The 17,154-nt window shown below is 56.9% G+C and overlaps 1 protein-coding gene across 1 annotated transcript; it reads left to right on the top strand.

Annotated features, from left to right (window-relative positions):
- Window positions 1-2,071: 2,071 nt before the first annotated feature.
- LOC141955704 (E3 ubiquitin-protein ligase Topors-like) lies at window positions 2,072-5,693 on the top strand. Its single transcript, XM_074895315.1, has 2 exons — window positions 2,072-2,212; window positions 3,267-5,693. Exons 1-2 carry the CDS (start codon window positions 2,072-2,074, stop codon window positions 5,691-5,693), a joined length of 2,568 nt encoding a protein of 855 aa, XP_074751416.1.
- The last annotated feature ends 11,461 nt before the right edge of the window (window positions 5,694-17,154 follow it).

The raw sequence follows: 17,154 nt of genomic DNA, 5'->3' as shown, positions 1-17,154 counted from the left end.
GGGAGGGCCGGTTGGTGAGCAGGAGGCCCTGGGTCCAGGCAGGGTATCGGGCTCATGCTGGATCTGGGGAGATGTGTGGCTGTGGAGTGCTCGTTGGGTAAAGGTGTCAGTGCGTGTGTGTGTGCAGGAACTGGCCCAGCTGGTGTGTAGGAGCCAGTCAGAGGGCTGAGGGCGCACGGCAGGGTTATCAGATGGACGGAAGAGCTGTGCTGGTGCTCAGGGCATCTGCACTTTCACTTCAGTCCTTACCAGCTGTAGAGGAGAAAAGGGACAGTCGTGGCCCCCCGTGAGAAGCTTCTTGAGGCTCCCCTGGCTCCAAGTTGGACCCACCTCTGGCCCAAGGCCCAGCCAACTAGTGATGGTGGCTGCACCTCTCTGATAAGGTACTGGAGAACCCTGGAAGAGTGGGGTTGGTGAGGAGGAGCTGTGAGACACTTCTGCAAACACTGAGGCCAGGGGAAGAAAGGAGGAGGAGGAAGGGGGCGAGGCACACTGGAGCAGAGACCCCCCTCAGCCCAGGGAGGGCACCGGGGGAGTAGATGCCACCTGCAGCCTGGGGAGGGCCCCAGGCTGGAGCAGGAGCTTTGTCCAAAGAATGCGGGGGCTGTGACACACTGGAGGGACGCAGGCTGGGTCAGCTCGGAGGGGCTGCAGCCCCTGGGCAGGGCTCGTCCTGGAGAAGGTTCCTGGAGGACTGTCTGCCAGGGGAGGGAGCCCACACCGGGGCAGGGGAGGAGGGCGAGGGGCCCTCCCCTGAGGAGGGAGCAGCAGGGACAGCAGGTGACAAACTGACCTCAGTCCTCGTCCCCTGAGCCACTGCGGGGGGAAGAGGGAGAGAGATCGGGATCAAAGCTGAGCCCGGGAAAAATGGAAGGCTGGGGGGAGGTGTTTTTAAGATGTGGTTGTATTTCTTACTGTCCTACTCCGATTGGAACATCAACTGGTGGTGGTGTTTCACTTAAATTGATGAGTCTTTTGCCTGTGACCATCATGGGGGAGTCATCCCTCCCTGTCCTTACATCCATTCTCAAGCCTTTTGTTTTGTTTTCTCCTGCCTCCCCCCTGGGGGGGGAGGGACCGATCGAGGCCCCTGGTGCTCTACACTTGTCCCCTGGGCTCAGCCCGGGCAGCACGCTCTGTGCGAGCCCTGGCAGCGCTGCAGGCAGCGCTCTCTGGGGCACTGCAGAGCTGGCCCTGGCGCTGCCCGTCGTCGCACATGGGGCCGCGTGTCTCCCGCAGACACACGCCAGCACAACCAGGGAGGAGAGATCGATCGCTGCCTCCTCCAGGAACTGCTCGCGGAGATTTGCCGCCTCTGTCCTGAGAGCTATCCACGCTTTATTTGCCCAAGTGTCCGAACGACTCCTTCAGCCTTCCCAGGGACCACCCGCACCCTCGGAAACGACGGCCCGCTCCCGGCGCTGTCCCCCGGCCTCTGCCGTTGCCCGTGGCAGCCCCCGGGCCAGGAGGCCGCTCTCCAGCCGCCGCCGGGCAGCCCCCGGCTCCGCAGAGGACGGAGCCTCGGGAGAGCGGCACCGCGCCAGCCAGCACCGGCGGGACAGAGCATGGCGCGCTGGCGGCGGCAGCACCGGGACCCCCCGTTACCCGCCAGGTCCCGGTGTCCGCTGCCTCCGCCCGGAGGGACGCCCAGTCCCGCTCCCCCCTGCTCGCGGGCGGTAAACCCGCCCGACCCCCGCCCCGGGCGGCACAGCGGGCGCGGATCCCGCCTCCCCGGCAGAGCCGCGCCGGGCCCGGCCCCTCCCCAGCCTCCTCCGCTCAGCACCGCCCGCGGCCCCCGGCCAGGCCCGGCCGCCGCCGGAAGTGACGCTAAAACGGGGCGCCCGCGCGCTGCTCCCGGCAGGCAGCGGGCCCGGCACCGCCCCGTGGTGGCGGGGGCAGCGGCTCCATGGCAACGGCTCCCGCGGCAACGGCTCCCGCGGCAACGGCTCCCATGGCAACGGCTCCCGCGGCAACGGCTCCCATGGCAACGGCTCCCGCGGCAACGGCTCCCGCGGCAACGGCTCCCATGGCAACGGCTCCCAGGGCAACGGCTCCCATGGCAACGGCTCCCATGGCAACGCAGCCGCCCGCTGGGGGAGCATCGCGGCGACACTCCCGGCTCCGGACACTCCCGGCTCCGGACGCTGCTGTGTGCCACGAGCTGAAGGCGGCCGCGGCCCTAGCCCGGACGGGGAACGAGGTTTCAGCAGAGGTGAGCTGGGGACGGGGAGCGGCGCCGCATCCCTCCAGGCGGGCCGGCGGCCCGGGGCGAGCGGGAGGCTCGGAGGAGGGCGCTGGGTGGGGCAGCGTCCCGCAGCGGGCGGGCGGTGTCGCACCGGGGAGGCGGAGGCCCCTTCGCCCCCGTGTCCGTGCGGTTGTGCCCCGGTGTGTGCCCGGCCGGCTGAGTGCGTGTGTCTCGCTGCCCTGCACGGCAGGCTTCGTGCCCGGTGTCTGGCGGGCGGGTGCGACGCACTCCCAAGCTCGCCGGGGAACACGGGCTGCCGGGTTTGGGAGCAGCGAGGAACAGATCTCCGCTGTGTAATGCCTTAAGATAATGGTGATACCCGAAATAACTTCAGAATAGATGGATTGATGGCTAATCGTGCTTGGCAGCCTGACTAGATACAAAGGTAGCGTGTACCCGAGGACAGGCGTGGGAAGAACACCCGGCTGCTCCTGCTTCATTCCTAAAAACAAAGACTAATTTGGACTGGAAAACATTCCTGGAGGTGGCTCAGCCCAAGAAGCCGTATGTGGTCCAGCACGAGTGCCCAGCAGAGGCTCGTGTGGATGCTCGTGGGAAGGGGGGCAGGAGCAAAACAGGCCCAGCAGAACCTGGAAACGGATAGTTTAGTTCCAGCACAATTACTTGTTTTGACTTTTGTCAAAACATGCTCTTGTATTTTTCATATGTAAACAGCGGTCTCTTTTGGAAGCGTGTTTCAAAGGATACCGTGTTAATCATAAACTTACTACATCAAAGCAGTTGTTCATGAGTGAGGTTGAAGACAGAGCAGTGCTGTTCCCTTCACACATACCAGCATAATTCACACTCTGTTTAAAATGCAGCCCTGAAGAGCCAGATCTCCCTGTGAGGAGGAGCCAAGCAAAGTGGTCAGGTTGTGCTACCTCTTTGTTTGGTGCTCTCTCGGTGCCAACACGGGGTTTTGCAGCCTTGAAGGTGACTGGTACGGGTTCCTGTGTCTAAACTTTAATTTTTTTGTCTTTCTGAGATAGCGATGATCTTTTGTGTCTTTCTCTTGTAGAACATGGCTTCAGCAGAAAAGGAATTTTCAGAAGACAGCAATTTTTCACCAAAAAGTGGCACCAGCCAGCTGCCAGCAGATCCGTCTCCTGACTCTAAATGCCCCATCTGCTTGGACAGATTTGACAATGTTGCCTGTCTAGATTGCTGCTTTCACAGGTTCTGTTTCATCTGTATCCAGGAGTGGTCAAAAAACAAAGCAGAATGCCCCCTCTGCAAGAGACCCTTTGTTTCCATTTTCCACACCATCCGTGCTGACGATGACTTTGAAGAGCATATACTCGGCCTGTCAGAAAACAGCCCTGCCTCAGCGAGGGAGCGCCGCGCTGGCAGTTCCCCTGCCCCAATGCTGCTGTCACCAGATTGCGGGGTGCTGTTTGAAGGGTTCTCTGACGAACCAGTGTGGGAGACGATTGAAGAGATTCAGCTTATGACAAGGACTCTGGCCTGGAGGAGGCAGGCGAGGGCAGAGGGCACATCTCTGCCGCAGATTCCGGAGGAGGACATGATCAGCTTCCGCAGAGCTCTGTACCGCCACGCTGTGCGGGTTCGCAGCATTCAGGACGGTGGCCGCTATCGAGACGTTTCAGCAAAGTTTTTCCGCCGCAACCCTGCTTGCCTTCACAGGTTGGCTCCTTGGCTGAAGCGAGAACTTACAGTCCTGCTTGGTGCCCAAGGATCTCTGGCTAATGTTGTGCAACGCATTATCATGAGTAACGTGACTAGGCATGATCTGGAAAGTCAGGCCTTTGCCGACGAGTTAAAGCCGTTGTTGCTGAATTGGACAGAACATTTCTTACATGAATTCATCGCTTTTGCCCGTTGTCCTTTTAACTTAGAAGCATATGATCTATATGCCAATTATGACTGTCCTGCACCATCATACAATGAAGGAAACCACTCAGACTTATCAATTATTACATCTCCAGATATGGCATATTCTCAGGGGTCAGATAACAGGTGGTCTGGGACTGGTCTTGGTCAGGCCCCCTGGGACGATGAAACTCGGGGGCCTTCCTGTTCCATTTCAGAAGAGGCTCATGCAACCATAGCTTCTCCTCTGAAGATGTCAGAAAGTTCTGATGAGGGCTCTGCTGCACAGAGTCGAAGAACCAAACTGCAGACTTGGTTACAGGCTACTGCTGACTTGAACAACAGTGACTCTTCCTCGGACAGTTCTGTTATCGTTGGGTATGTTAAGCCATTAGCTGAAAGGACACCAGAAGTGGTTGAGCTGTCCTCGGACGCTGAGGAAGAGCAAAGGGAAGATGTGAAGAAACAGCGGCCAATCCAGTGTTGCAGCTGGAGTGACAGTGAACCAAGCAGGAGTTTATCACCACATTCCTCCACCTGTAACGAGGATGTGGGTAGTTGTAGAAGCTGCTTATCTCCTGCAGTTGAGAAGACAGAGTCAGAGGATGATGAGAAGAACAAATGTAAAGTACAAGATGAGTCTCCATGGGACTTGAGCTGGAGCCCCTCTTCGGGGAGCGACACACTATGCTCCCCTTGGAATCACCGACTGTCTAGAAAGGGAAAGTCCAGGAGCCCACAGTCCTGTTCACGGAACAGTCGCAGTCATGGCCACTGGTCTAGGAGGGAGCATCATAGCAAGAGCCAACTTAGAAGGAGACAGTCAAGAAGCAGAGATAGTAGCAAACACAGGAGCAAAAGAAGCAGCAGGCAATCGAGGGCTCATGACACCAGAGAATCTCTAAAAAGCCAGAGAGGCTCGCTAAGATGTGAGAGCACTCCATCCAGAGAAGCAAGCAGATCACGATCACGTGGCAAAGGCCATGGCAAAAGGAGATCAAGAAGCAGAGACAGTGATTGTTACTGTGTGAGAGACAGTTATCAAAGTAGATGCCGGTGGGGATGTGCTTTATGTAGTCAGAAGGTGTTTGGAGATGACAGTGAATCCTCGGGCAGGAGGAAGACTCAGCCTAATGCCCCCTGTTCCAGGCAATCTGATAGCCCAGGACACAGGATGCGGTCACTTACCGAAAGGAGAGATCTGCGTAGCCAGAGGGGACGCTGTGAGAGACGCCGTTATGGAAAACGCAGGTCAAGGAGTTGGTCAAACACCAGGTCAAGGACCCCTTCTGGAGGGACTGACAGAATGAAAAGTGAAAAGCCTGGTGGAAAAAGGAAGTACAAAAGTCACCACTTGGAGAATGCATCCCCGGAGAGCACAAGTCTAGAGGGAGAAGATGAACCCAAGAAAACTTCCTCAACATTCAGTGACTGCCTCAAAAATGAAGACAGCCTTTCAGACAGTCGAGCAAGCAGTGAGACAAAGCATAAGAAAAAAAGAGTGAGGAGTCCGAGTGTGGAGAGAGTCTATGGAGGAAAAGCAACAGACACTGCAAGGCATCTTAAAAAGAAAATGCGTAAGAAGAAACACCGGAAACGTCACATGAGTAACTAGGCACGTTACCTGGGCCTCGCCACCACGTCTGGGAAGGCACCGGCCTGGCTGTAGCCTTGCAATCGAGCAGCTCCTGCTTTAGCCACCGCTGGCCCAGCCTGGCTCACCCTCGCTGTCCTGCTGCCTGGGTGTGCCTCTGGGCACAAGCAGCTGCTGGACATGGTACCGATTTTGCTATCAAATGAAATGAAATGATGTTTGATTTTAATATGAGTATAAAGAGATCTTTTAGTAGAAATCATTTGTTCACATTTATTGCACTTTATACCAGCAACCGAATGCTACTCTAAAATCCCCTGTGTAGCCCCGTACCAAGGCCAAAGGGATTGGACAGAATTATCTAGTAGGAGTGTTTGGAACCTAGGTAACAAACACAAGTTGATTTGTAAACTGATTTGTGAGGCATACATAGAACGAGAAGAAAGCACGTAGCTGCCAAGGTCTAGGATTAATGGGAACTGAGGAAAATCAACTGTAACAGCTTGCAAGTACCTGCCAAGAAACCGTGAACTTAAGCAGAAGGTAATTCTGGCAGGGAGAGATCGTGACCCCCGACTCATGGACCACCTACCCGTATTACACCCCAGACCTATTTCTAGACATTTCTAGCTGTATAATTTTGGTGCTCGGTGTGCGTTGTTGGTGAGACGACTCCCCTGCGCACCCGACCATTAGTAAAGAAGTGTCTGCTTATCTACATCACATTGGTGTCGGGAAGTTTTTATCCCGGTTCTTCAGTGACAGTCAGAGCAGCGAGACCTGGCCTGGGATGCTCACGGGGTGGGGAAGGGGCTCTCCCACAGCTGCTCAGATGGGCTCCCCACCCCCACTTGATGGAAATGAAGGTTCACCCCCAAAGTCAGGGCCTGGCTGCTGGGCAGGTCCTGGGCCAGATGGCTCCATCCGCCCCCCCCCGGGCTTTTCTTGTGTTCCCCCTTTGGAGACAAATCTACACTGAGCTGAACGGCCACAGCATTTATTTATTTTTCCCCTCTTCTTTTTTATTTTGGTCCTTCTTGTTCTTCTCTGGTTTGTTGTGGTTTGAACTCAGCCAGCAGCCAATCGCCACGTGGCCAGTTGTTTACTTCCCACACACCCCACCCCCCCAGTGAAACAGGGGAGGAACAAAAGAAGAAATTCACAGGTTGAATAAAGAAGATTTACTAATAGTAACAAAACCAACAGTAACAACAGCAAGTACAAAAGAGGTAAAAGTGGTCACTGAGCGGTGGCCAGTCCGGGCCCGTCCCAGCAGTGACCCGACCGCACCAGAGAACCTGCCACCACCCGGGAACTGAAACGGGGCGCGGGGGGGGCAGCGTCCACCTGGACACTGAGCGTGACGTGACCCAATGTGGAACGCTCCAACCCAGCCCTGCCCTCAGCCGTGCTCCCCTCAGCCAAGGAGAGGGAACTCCAGCCTGGCCCAGAGCGGGACAGGGCTCAGCTGCCTCCTGCTCTCGCCCTCAGCCCATGCACCCGCACTCAGTAAATGCAGGTGTACTCAGGTTTCCCCAGTTGCTCTTCACGAGATACTTGATGTGTGAAAAGGCTCTGGGAAATGGCACGGTCTGTGAAGACAAAAGGGAAAAGGAAGCAGAGGTGTTAAGAGCGACGGTGCAGTCAGTCCCTCCCTGCCAGCCCTGCTCCTGCTCAGGAACCAGCTCCCAGAGGCGGATGGGAGCGGCTGCTGCCATCGGGGTCACTGCTGGTGCTGGGGAGGCCGGGACATGGGACAGGGAAAGGCTCCTGGCCTCCTCTGCGTGCCAGGCCAGCTGGGGCTGTGTCCGCCTTCCCCCTGCCCCTTCCCCCTGTGTCACGGTCCACTCGGTGGACTCGTGATGGTTCGTTTGCTAAGATCTCTAAAGTGCAAAACTAAGGTGACAAACACCAAGGGGGATAGCAGTAAACAGACAGTGAAACTTTATTGTGTTGCCCGTGAAGCGCCACATGATAGTTAAGAGATGGGTGAAAGAAAGGAGAAAAGTAAAGTTCAGAGAGAGGGGGGAGAGAGATTATAGCTACCACCGCTGATCACGACATCCGAACGGTCTCGGGTCCAGCTGATGCAGCGTTGTCGATTGTTGTGGTCCGTGGTGGGGAAACTTTCAATTTTCGTTGTCCAGAAGTCATCTTTTTATGCTCAGTAACACACCTTGGTCCACCTCTGCCTTAGGGGTCTCCGCCCTTCTCAGAATTCAATTATCATATCTCTGCCTTTCTCAAGTGAGGCCATCACAATGCACAGGGGGGGCATCCGAGGCATGGTCAGTCTTGGAGGCGGGCAGCCTTTCACCAGGAAGGGTGTTTTGGTATTTATAATGAAGCAAAGTTCGTCTAAGGTTCATGATTTCTTCATCGATGTTATGGCAACAGTTGTGATCCATCTTTTCTAGACAGTGGCTATGCGGGAATTCCCTTCCTGGTTCTACCCGCTGCCCGGAACGCTACGCAGGGCAAAAGCGATTCTATTCCTCCGTGCTTGCTTTTTCTCAGAAAGAGCCGTCGTGTGCGTTTTCGCCGGAAAACGCATTTTCGGCTGAAAACGTGTACGTTTACACTTCCCCGCCACAGGGAAGCTGCTAGCCGGGAATTCTCTGCCTGGTTCTACCCGCGGCCTGGAACGCTACGCAGGGCAAAAGCGATTCTTGTCCTCCGTGCTTGCTTTTTCTCAGAAAGAGCCGTGGTGTGCGTTTTCGCCGGGAAAAAATTTTTTGGCCAAAAACGTGTACGTTTGCACTTCCCCGCCACAGTGAAGCTGCTAGCCGGGAATTCTCTGCCTGGTTCTACCCGCTGCCCGGAACGCTACGCAGGGCAAAAGCGGTTCTCGTCCTCCGTGCTTGCTTTATCTCAGAAAGAGCCGTGGTGTGCGTTTTCGCCGGAAAACGCGTTTTCGGCCGAAAACGTGTACGTTTGCACTTCCCCGCCACAGGGAAGCTGCTAGCCGGGAATTCTCTGCCTGGTTCTACCCGCTGCCCGGAACGCTACGCAGGGCAAAAGCGGTTCTCGTCCTCCGTGCTTGCTTTTACTCAGAAAGAGCCGTGGTGTGCGTTTTCGCCGGAAAACGCGTTTTCGGCCGAAAACGTGTACGTTTGCACTTCCCCGCCACAGGGAAGCTGCTAGCCGGGAATTCTCTGCCTGGTTCTACCCGCGGCCTGGAACGCTACGCAGGGCAAAAGCGATTCTTGTCCTCCGTGCTTGCTTTTTCTCAGAAAGAGCCGTGGTGTGCGTTTTCGCCGGGAAAAAATTTTTTGGCCAAAAACGTGTACGTTTGCACTTCCCCGCCACAGTGAAGCTGCTAGCCGGGAATTCTCTGCCTGGTTCTACCCGCTGCCCGGAACGCTACGCAGGGCAAAAGCGGTTCTCGTCCTCCGTGCTTGCTTTATCTCAGAAAGAGCCGTGGTGTGCGTTTTCGCCGGAAAACGCGTTTTCGGCCGAAAACGTGTACGTTTGCACTTCCCCGCCACAGGGAAGCTGCTAGCCGGGAATTCTCTGCCTGGTTCTACCCGCTGCCCGGAACGCTACGCAGGGCAAAAGCGGTTCTCGTCCTCCGTGCTTGCTTTTACTCAGAAAGAGCCGTGGTGTGCGTTTTCGCCGGAAAACGCGTTTTCGGCCGAAAACGTGTACGTTTGCACTTCCCCGCCACAGGGAAGCTGCTAGCCGGGAATTCTCTGCCTGGTTCTACCCGCTGCCCGGAACGCTACGCAGGGCAAAAGCGGTTCTCGTCCTCCGTGCTTGCTTTTTCTCAGAAAGAGCCGTGGTGTGCGTTTTCGCCGGAAAACGCGTTTTCGGCCGAAAACGTGTACCTTTGCACTTCCCCGCCACAGGGAAGCTGCTAGCCGGGAATTCTCTGCCTGGTTCTACCCGCTGCCCGGAACGCTACGCAGGGCAAAAGCGGTTCTCGTCCTCCGTGCTTGCTTTTTCTCAGAAAGAGCCGTGGTGTGCGTTTTCGCCGGAAAACGCGTTTTCGGCCGAAAACGTGTACGTTTGCACTTGTCCGCCACAGGGAAGCTGCTAGCCGGGAATTCTCTGCCTGGTTCTACCCGCTGCCCGGAACGCTACGCAGGGCTAAAGCGGTTCTCGACCTCCGTGCTTGCTTTTTCTCAGAAAGAGCCGTGGTGTGCGTTTTCGCCGGAAAACGCGTTTTCGGCCGAAAACGTGTACGTTTGCACTTCCCCGCCACAGGGAAGCTGCTAGCCGGGAATTCTCTGCCTGGTTCTACCCGCTGCCCGGAACGCTACGCAGGGCAAAAGCGGTTCTCGTCCTCCGTGCTTGCTTTTTCTCAGAAAGAGCCGCGTTGTGCAATTTCGCCGGAAAACGCGTTTTCGGCCGAAAACGTGTACGTTTGCACTTACCCGCCACAGGGAAGCTGCTAGCCGGGAATTCTCTGCCTGGTTCTACCCGCTGCCCGGAACGCTACGCAGGGCAAAAGCGGTTCTCGTCCTCCGTGCTTGCTTTTTCTCAGACAGAACCGTGGTGTGCGTTTTCTCCGGAAAACGCGTTTTCGGCCGAAAACGTGTACGTTTGCACTTCCCCGCCACAGGGAAGCTGCTAGCCGGGAATTCTCTGCCTGGTTCTACCCGCTGCCCGGAACGCTACGCAGGGCAAAAGCGGTTCTCGTCCTCCGTGCTTGCTTTTTCTCAGAAAGAGCCGTGTTGTGCGATTTCGCCGGAAAACGCGTTTTTGGATGAAAACGTGTACGTTTGCACTTCCCCGCCACAGGGAAGCTGCTAGCCGGGAATTCTCTGCCTGGTTCTACCCGCTGCCCGGAACGCTACGCAGGGCAAAAGCGGTTCTCGTCCTCCGTGCTTGCTTTTTCTCAGAAAGAGCCGTGGTGTGCGTTTTCGCCGGAAAACGCGTTTTCGGCCGAAAACGTGTACGTTTGCACTTCCCCGCCACAGGGAAGCTGCTAGCCGGGAATTCTCTGCCTGGTTCTACCCGCTGCCCGGAACGCTACGCAGGGCAAAAGCGGTTCTCGTCCTCCGTGCTTGCTTTTTCTCAGAAAGAGCCGTGGTGTGCGTTTTCGCCGGAAAACGCGTTTTCGGCCGAAAACGTGTACGTTTGCACTTCCCCGCCACAGGGAAGCTGCTAGCCGGGAATTCTCTGCCTGGTTCTACCCGCTGCCCGGAACGCTACGCAGGGCAAAAGCGGTTCTCGTCCTCCGTGCTTGCTTTTTCTCAGAAAGAGCCGTGTTGTGCGATTTCGCCGGAAAACGCGTTTTTGGACGAAAACGTGTACGTTTGCACTTCCCCGCCACAGGGAAGCTGCTAGCCGGGAATTCTCTGCCTGGTTCTACCCGCTGCCCGGAACGCTACGCAGGGCAAAAGCGGTTCTCGTCCTCCGTGCTTGCTTTTTCTCAGAAAGAGCCGTGGTGTGCGTTTTCGCCGGAAAACGAGTTTTCGGCCGAAAACGTGTACGTTTGCACTTCCCCGCCACAGGGAAGCTGCTAGCCGGGAATTCTCTGCCTGGTTCTACCCGCTGCCCGGAACGCTACGCAGGGCAAAAGCGGTTCTCGTCCTCCGTGCTTGCTTTTTCTCAGAAAGAGCCGTGGTGTGCGTTTTCGCCGGAAAACGCGTTTTCGGCCGAAAACGTGTACGTTTGCACTTCCCCGCCACAGGGAAGCTGCTAGCCGGGAATTCTCTGCCTGGTTCTACCCGCTGCCCGGAACGCTACGCAGGGCAAAAGCGGTTCTCGTCCTCCGTGCTTGCTTTTTCTCAGAAAGAGCCGTGGTGTGCGTTTTCGCCGGAAAACGCGTTTTCGGCCGAAAACGTGTACGTTTGCACTTGTCCGCCACAGGGAAGCTGCTAGCCGGGAATTCTCTGCCTGGTTCTACCCGCTGCCCGGAACGCTACGCAGGGCAAAAGCGGTTCTCGTCCTCCGTGCTTGCTTTTTCTCAGAAAGAGCCGTGGTGTGCGTTTTCGCCGGAAAACGCGTTTTCGGCCGAAAACGTGTACGTTTGCACTTCCCCGCCACAGGGAAGCTGCTAGCCGGGAATTCTCTGCCTGGTTCTACCCGCTGCCCGGAACGCTACGCAGGGCAAAAGCGGTTCTCGTCCTCCGTGCTTGCTTTTTCTCAGACAGAGCCGCGTTGTGCGATTTCGCCGGAAAACGCGTTTTCGGCCGAAAACGTGTACGTTTGCACTTCCCCGCCACAGGGAAGCTGCTAGCCGGGAATTCTCTGCCTGGTTCTACCCGCTGCCCGGAACGCTACGCAGGGCAAAAGCGGTTCTCGTCCTCCGTGCTTGCTTTTACTCAGAAAGAGCCGTGGTGTGCGTTTTCGCCGGAAAACGCGTTTTCGGCCGAAAACGTGTACGTTTGCACTTCCCCGCCACAGGGAAGCTGCTAGCCGGGAATTCTCTGCCTGGTTCTACCAGCTGCCCGGAACGCTACGCAGGGCAAAAGCGGTTCTCGTCCTCCGTGCTTGCTTTTTCTCAGAAAGAGCCGTGGTGTGCGTTTTCGCCGGAAAACGCGTTTTCGGCCGAAAACGTGTACGTTTGCACTTCCCCGCCACAGGGAAGCTGCTAGCCGGGAATTCTCTGCCTGGTTCTACCCGCTGCCCGGAACGCTACGCAGGGCAAAAGCGGTTCTCGTCCTCCGTGCTTGCTTTTTCTCAGAAAGAGCCGTGGTGTGCGTTTTGGCCGGAAAACGCGTTTTCGGCCGAAAACGTGTACGTTTGCACTTGTCCGCCACAGGGAAGCTGCTAGCCGGGAATTCTCTGCCTGGTTCTACCCGCTGCCCGGAACGCTACGCAGGGCAAAAGCGGTTCTCGTCCTCCGTGCTTGCTTTTTCTCAGAAAGAGCCGTGGTGTGCGTTTTCGCCGGAAAACGCGTTTTCGGCCGAAAACGTGTACGTTTGCACTTCCCCGCCACAGGGAAGCTGCTAGCCGGGAATTCTCTGCCTGGTTCTACCCGCTGCCCGGAACGCTACGCAGGGCAAAAGCGGTTCTCGTCCTCCGTGCTTGCTTTTACTCAGAAAGAGCCGTGGTGTGCGATTTCGCCGGAAAACGCGTTTTCGGCCGAAAACGTGTACGTTTGCACTTCCCCGCCACAGGGAAGCTGCTAGCCGGGAATTCTCTGCCTGGTTCTACCAGCTGCCCGGAACGCTACGCAGGGCAAAAGCGGTTCTCGTCCTCCGTGCTTGCTTTTTCTCAGAAAGAGCCGTGGTGTGCGTTTTCGCCGGAAAACGCGTTTTCGGCCGAAAACGTGTACGTTTGCACTTCCCCGCCACAGGGAAGCTGCTAGCCGGGAATTCTCTGCCTGGTTCTACCCGCTGCCCGGAACGCTACGCAGGGCAAAAGCGGTTCTCGTCCTCCGTGCTTGCTTTTTCTCAGAAAGAGCCGTGGTGTGCGTTTTGGCCGGAAAACGCGTTTTCGGCCGAAAACGTGTACGTTTGCACTTGTCCGCCACAGGGAAGCTGCTAGCCGGGAATTCTCTGCCTGGTTCTACCCGCTGCCCGGAACGCTACGCAGGGCAAAAGCGGTTCTCGTCCTCCATGCTTGCTTTTTCTCAGAAAGAGCCGTGGTGTGCGTTTTCGCCGGAAAACGCGTTTTCGGCCGAAAACGTGTACGTTTGCACTTCCCCGCCACAGGGAAGCTGCTAGCCGGGAATTCTCTGCCTGGTTCTACCCGCTGCCCGGAACGCTACGCAGGGCAAAAGCGGTTCTCGTCCTCCGTGCTTGCTTTTTCTCAGAAAGAGCCGTGGTGTGCGTTTTCGCCGGAAAACGCGTTTTCGGCCGAAAACGTGTACGTTTGCACTTGTCCGCCACAGGGAAGCTGCTAGCCGGGAATTCTCTGCCTGGTTCTACCCGCTGCCCGGAACGCTACGCAGGGCAAAAGCGGTTCTCGTCCTCCGTGCTTGCTTTTTCTCAGAAAGAGCCGTGTTGTGCGATTTCGCCGGAAAACGCGTTTTTGGACGAAAACGTGTACGTTTGCACTTCCCCGCCACAGGGAAGCTGCTAGCCGGGAATTCTCTGCCTGGTTCTACCCGCTGCCCGGAACGCTACGCAGGGCAAAAGCGGTTCTCGTCCTCCGTGCTTGCTTTTTCTCAGAAAGAGCCGTGGTGTGCGTTTTCGCCGGAAAACGCGTTTTCGGCCGAAAACGTGTACGTTTGCACTTCCCCGCCACAGGGAAGCTGCTAGCCGGGAATTCTCTGCCTGGTTCTACCCGCTGCCCGGAACGCTACGCAGGGCAAAAGCGGTTCTCGTCCTCCGTGCTTGCTTTTTCTCAGAAAGAGCCGTGGTGTGCGTTTTCGCCGGAAAACGCGTTTTCGGCCGAAAACGTGTACGTTTGCACTTCCCCGCCACAGGGAAGCTGCTAGCCGGGAATTCTCTGCCTGGTTCTACCCGCTGCCCGGAACGCTACGCAGGGCAAAAGCGGTTCTCGTCCTCCGTGCTTGCTTTTTCTCAGAAAGAGCCGTGGTGTGCGTTTTCGCCGGAAAAGGCGTTTTCGGCCGAAAACGTGTACGTTTGCACTTCCCCGCCACAGGGAAGCTGCTAGCCGGGAATTCTCTGCCTGGTTCTACCCGCTGCCCGGAACGCTACGCAGGGCAAAAGCGGTTCTCGTCCTCCGTGCTTGCTTTTTCTCAGAAAGAGCCGTGCTGTGCGTTTTCGCCGGAAAAGGCGTTTTCGGCCGAAAACGTGTACGTTTGCACTTCCCCGCCACAGGGAAGCTGCTAGCCGGGAATTCTCTGCCTGGTTCTACCCGCTGCCCGGAACGCTACGCAGGGCAAAAGCGGTTCTCGTCCTCCGTGCTTGCTTTTTCTCAGAAAGAGCCGCGTTGTGCGATTTCGCCGGAAAACGCGTTTTCGGCCGAAAACGTGTACGTTTGCACTTCCCCGCCACAGGGAAGCTGCTAGCCGGGAATTCTCTGCCTGGTTCTACCCGCTGCCCGGAACGCTACGCAGGGCCAAAGCGGTTCTCGTCCTCCGTGCTTGCTTTTTCTCAGACAGAGCCGTGGTGTGCGTTTTCGCCGGAAAACGCGTTTTCGGCCGGAAACGTGTACGTTTGCACTTGTCCGCCACAGGGAAGCTGCTAGCCGGGAATTCTCTGCCTGGTTCTACCCGCTGCCCGGAACGCTACGCAGGGCAAAAGCGGTTCTCGTCCTCCGTGCTTGCTTTTTCTCAGAAAGAGCCGTGGTGTGCGTTTTCGCCGGAAAACGCGTTTTCGGCCGAAAACGTGTACGTTTGCACTTCCCCGCCACAGGGAAGCTGCTAGCCGGGAATTCTCTGCCTGGTTCTACCCGCTGCCCGGAACGCTACGCAGGGCAAAAGCGGTTCTCGTCCTCCGTGCTTGCTTTTTCTCAGAAAGAGCCGTGGTGTGCTTTTTCACCGGAAAACGCGTTTTCGGCTGAAAACGTGTACGTTTGCACTTCCCCGCCACAGGGAAGATGCTAGCCGGGAATTCTCTGCCTGGTTCTACCCGCTGCCCGGAACGCTACGCAGGGCAAAAGCGGTTCTCGTCCTCCGTGCTTGCTTTTTCTCAGAAAGAGCCGTGGTGTGCGTTTTCGCCGGAAAACGCGTTTTCGGCCGAAAACGTGTACGTTTGCACTTGTCCGCCACAGGGAAGCTGCTAGCCGGGAATTCTCTTCCTGGTTCTACCCGCTGCCCGGAACGCTACGCAGGGCAAAAGCGGTTCTCGTCCTCCGTGCTTGCTTTTTCTCAGAAAGAGCCGTGGTGTGCGTTTTCGCCGGAAAACGCGTTTTCGGCCGAAAACGTGTACGTTTGCACTTCCCCGCCACAGGGAAGCTGCTAGCCGGGAATTCTCTGCCTGGTTCTACCCGCTGCCCGGAACGCTACGCAGGGCAAAAGCGGTTCTCGTCCTCCGTGCTTGCTTTTTCTCAGAAAGAGCCGTGCTGTGCGTTTTCGCCGGAAAAGGCGTTTTCGGCCGAAAACGTGTACGTTTGCACTTGTCCGCCACAGGGAAGCTGCTAGCCGGGAATTCTCTGCCTGGTTCTACCCGCTGCCCGGAACGCTACGCAGGGCAAAAGCGGTTCTCGTCCTCCGTGCTTGCTTTTTCTCAGAAAGAGCCGCGTTGTGCGATTTCGCCGGAAAACGCGTTTTCGGCCGAAAACGTGTACGTTTGCACTTCCCCGCCACAGGGAAGCTGCTAGCCGGGAATTCTCTGCCTGGTTCTACCCGCTGCCCGGAACGCTACGCAGGGCAAAAGCGGTTCTCGTCCTCCGTGCTTGCTTTTTCTCAGACAGAGCCGTGGTGTGCGTTTTCGCCGGAAAACGCGTTTTCGGCCGAAAACGTGTACGTTTGCACTTCCCCGCCACAGGGAAGCTGCTAGCCGGGAATTCTCTGCCTGGTTCTACCCGCTGCCCGGAACGCTACGCAGGGCAAAAGCGGTTCTCGTCCTCCGTGCTTGCTTTTTCTCAGAAAGAGCCGTGGTGTGCGTTTTCGCCGGAAAACGCGTTTTCGGCCGAAAACGTGTACGTTTGCACTTCCCCGCCACAGGGAAGCTGCTAGCCGGGAATTCTCTGCCTGGTTCTACCCGCTGCCCGGAACGCTACGCAGGGCAAAAGCGGTTCTCGTCCTCCGTGCTTGCTTTTTCTCAGAAAGAGCCGTGGTGTGCGTTTTCGCCGGAAAAGGCGTTTTCGGCCGAAAACGTGTACGTTTGCACTTCCCCGCCACAGGGAAGCTGCTAGCCGGGAATTCTCTGCCTGGTTCTACCCGCTGCCCGGAACGCTACGCAGGGCAAAAGCGGTTCTCGTCCTCCGTGCTTGCTTTTTCTCAGAAAGAGCCGTGGTGTGCGTTTTCGCTGGAAAACGCGTTTTCGGCCGGAAACGTGTACGTTTGCACTTGTCCGCCACAGGGAAGCTGCTAGCCGGGAATTCTCTGCCTGGTTCTACCCGCTGCCCGGAACGCTACGCAGGGCAAAAGCGGTTCTCGTCCTCCGTGCTTGCTTTTTCTCAGAAAGAGCCGTGTTGTGCGATTTCGCCGGAAAACGCGTTTTCGGCCGAAAACGTGTACGTTTGCACTTCCCCGCCACAGGGAAGCTGCTAGCCGGGAATTCTCTGCCTGGTTCTACCCGCTGCCCGGAACGCTACGCAGGGCAAAAGCGGTTCTCGTCCTCCGTGCTTGCTTTTTCTCAGAAAGAGCCGTGGTGTGCTTTTTCACCGGAAAACGCGTTTTCGGCTGAAAACGTGTACGTTTGCACTTCCCCGCCACAGGGAAGATGCTAGCCGGGAATTCTCTGCCTGGTTCTACCCGCTGCCCGGAACGCTACGCAGGGCAAAAGCGGTTCTCGTCCTCCGTGCTTGCTTTTTCTCAGAAAGAGCCGTGGTTTGCGTTTTCGCCGGAAAACGCGTTTTCGGCCGAAAACGTGTACGTTTGCACTTGTCCGCCACAGGGAAGCTGCTAGCCGGGAATTCTCTTCCTGGTTCTACCCGCTGCCCGGAACGCTACGCAGGGCAAAAGCGGTTCTCGTCCTCCGTGCTTGCTTTTTCTCAGAAAGAGCCGTGTTGT

The sequence above is a fragment of the Athene noctua genome, unplaced genomic scaffold (assembly GCF_965140245.1).
Source record: "Athene noctua unplaced genomic scaffold, bAthNoc1.hap1.1 HAP1_HAP1_scaffold_433, whole genome shotgun sequence".
Classification (NCBI taxonomy): domain Eukaryota; kingdom Metazoa; phylum Chordata; class Aves; order Strigiformes; family Strigidae; genus Athene; species Athene noctua.
The sequence above is the reverse complement of the archived record's forward strand: the minus strand, read 5'-3'. Positions and strand labels throughout refer to the sequence as shown.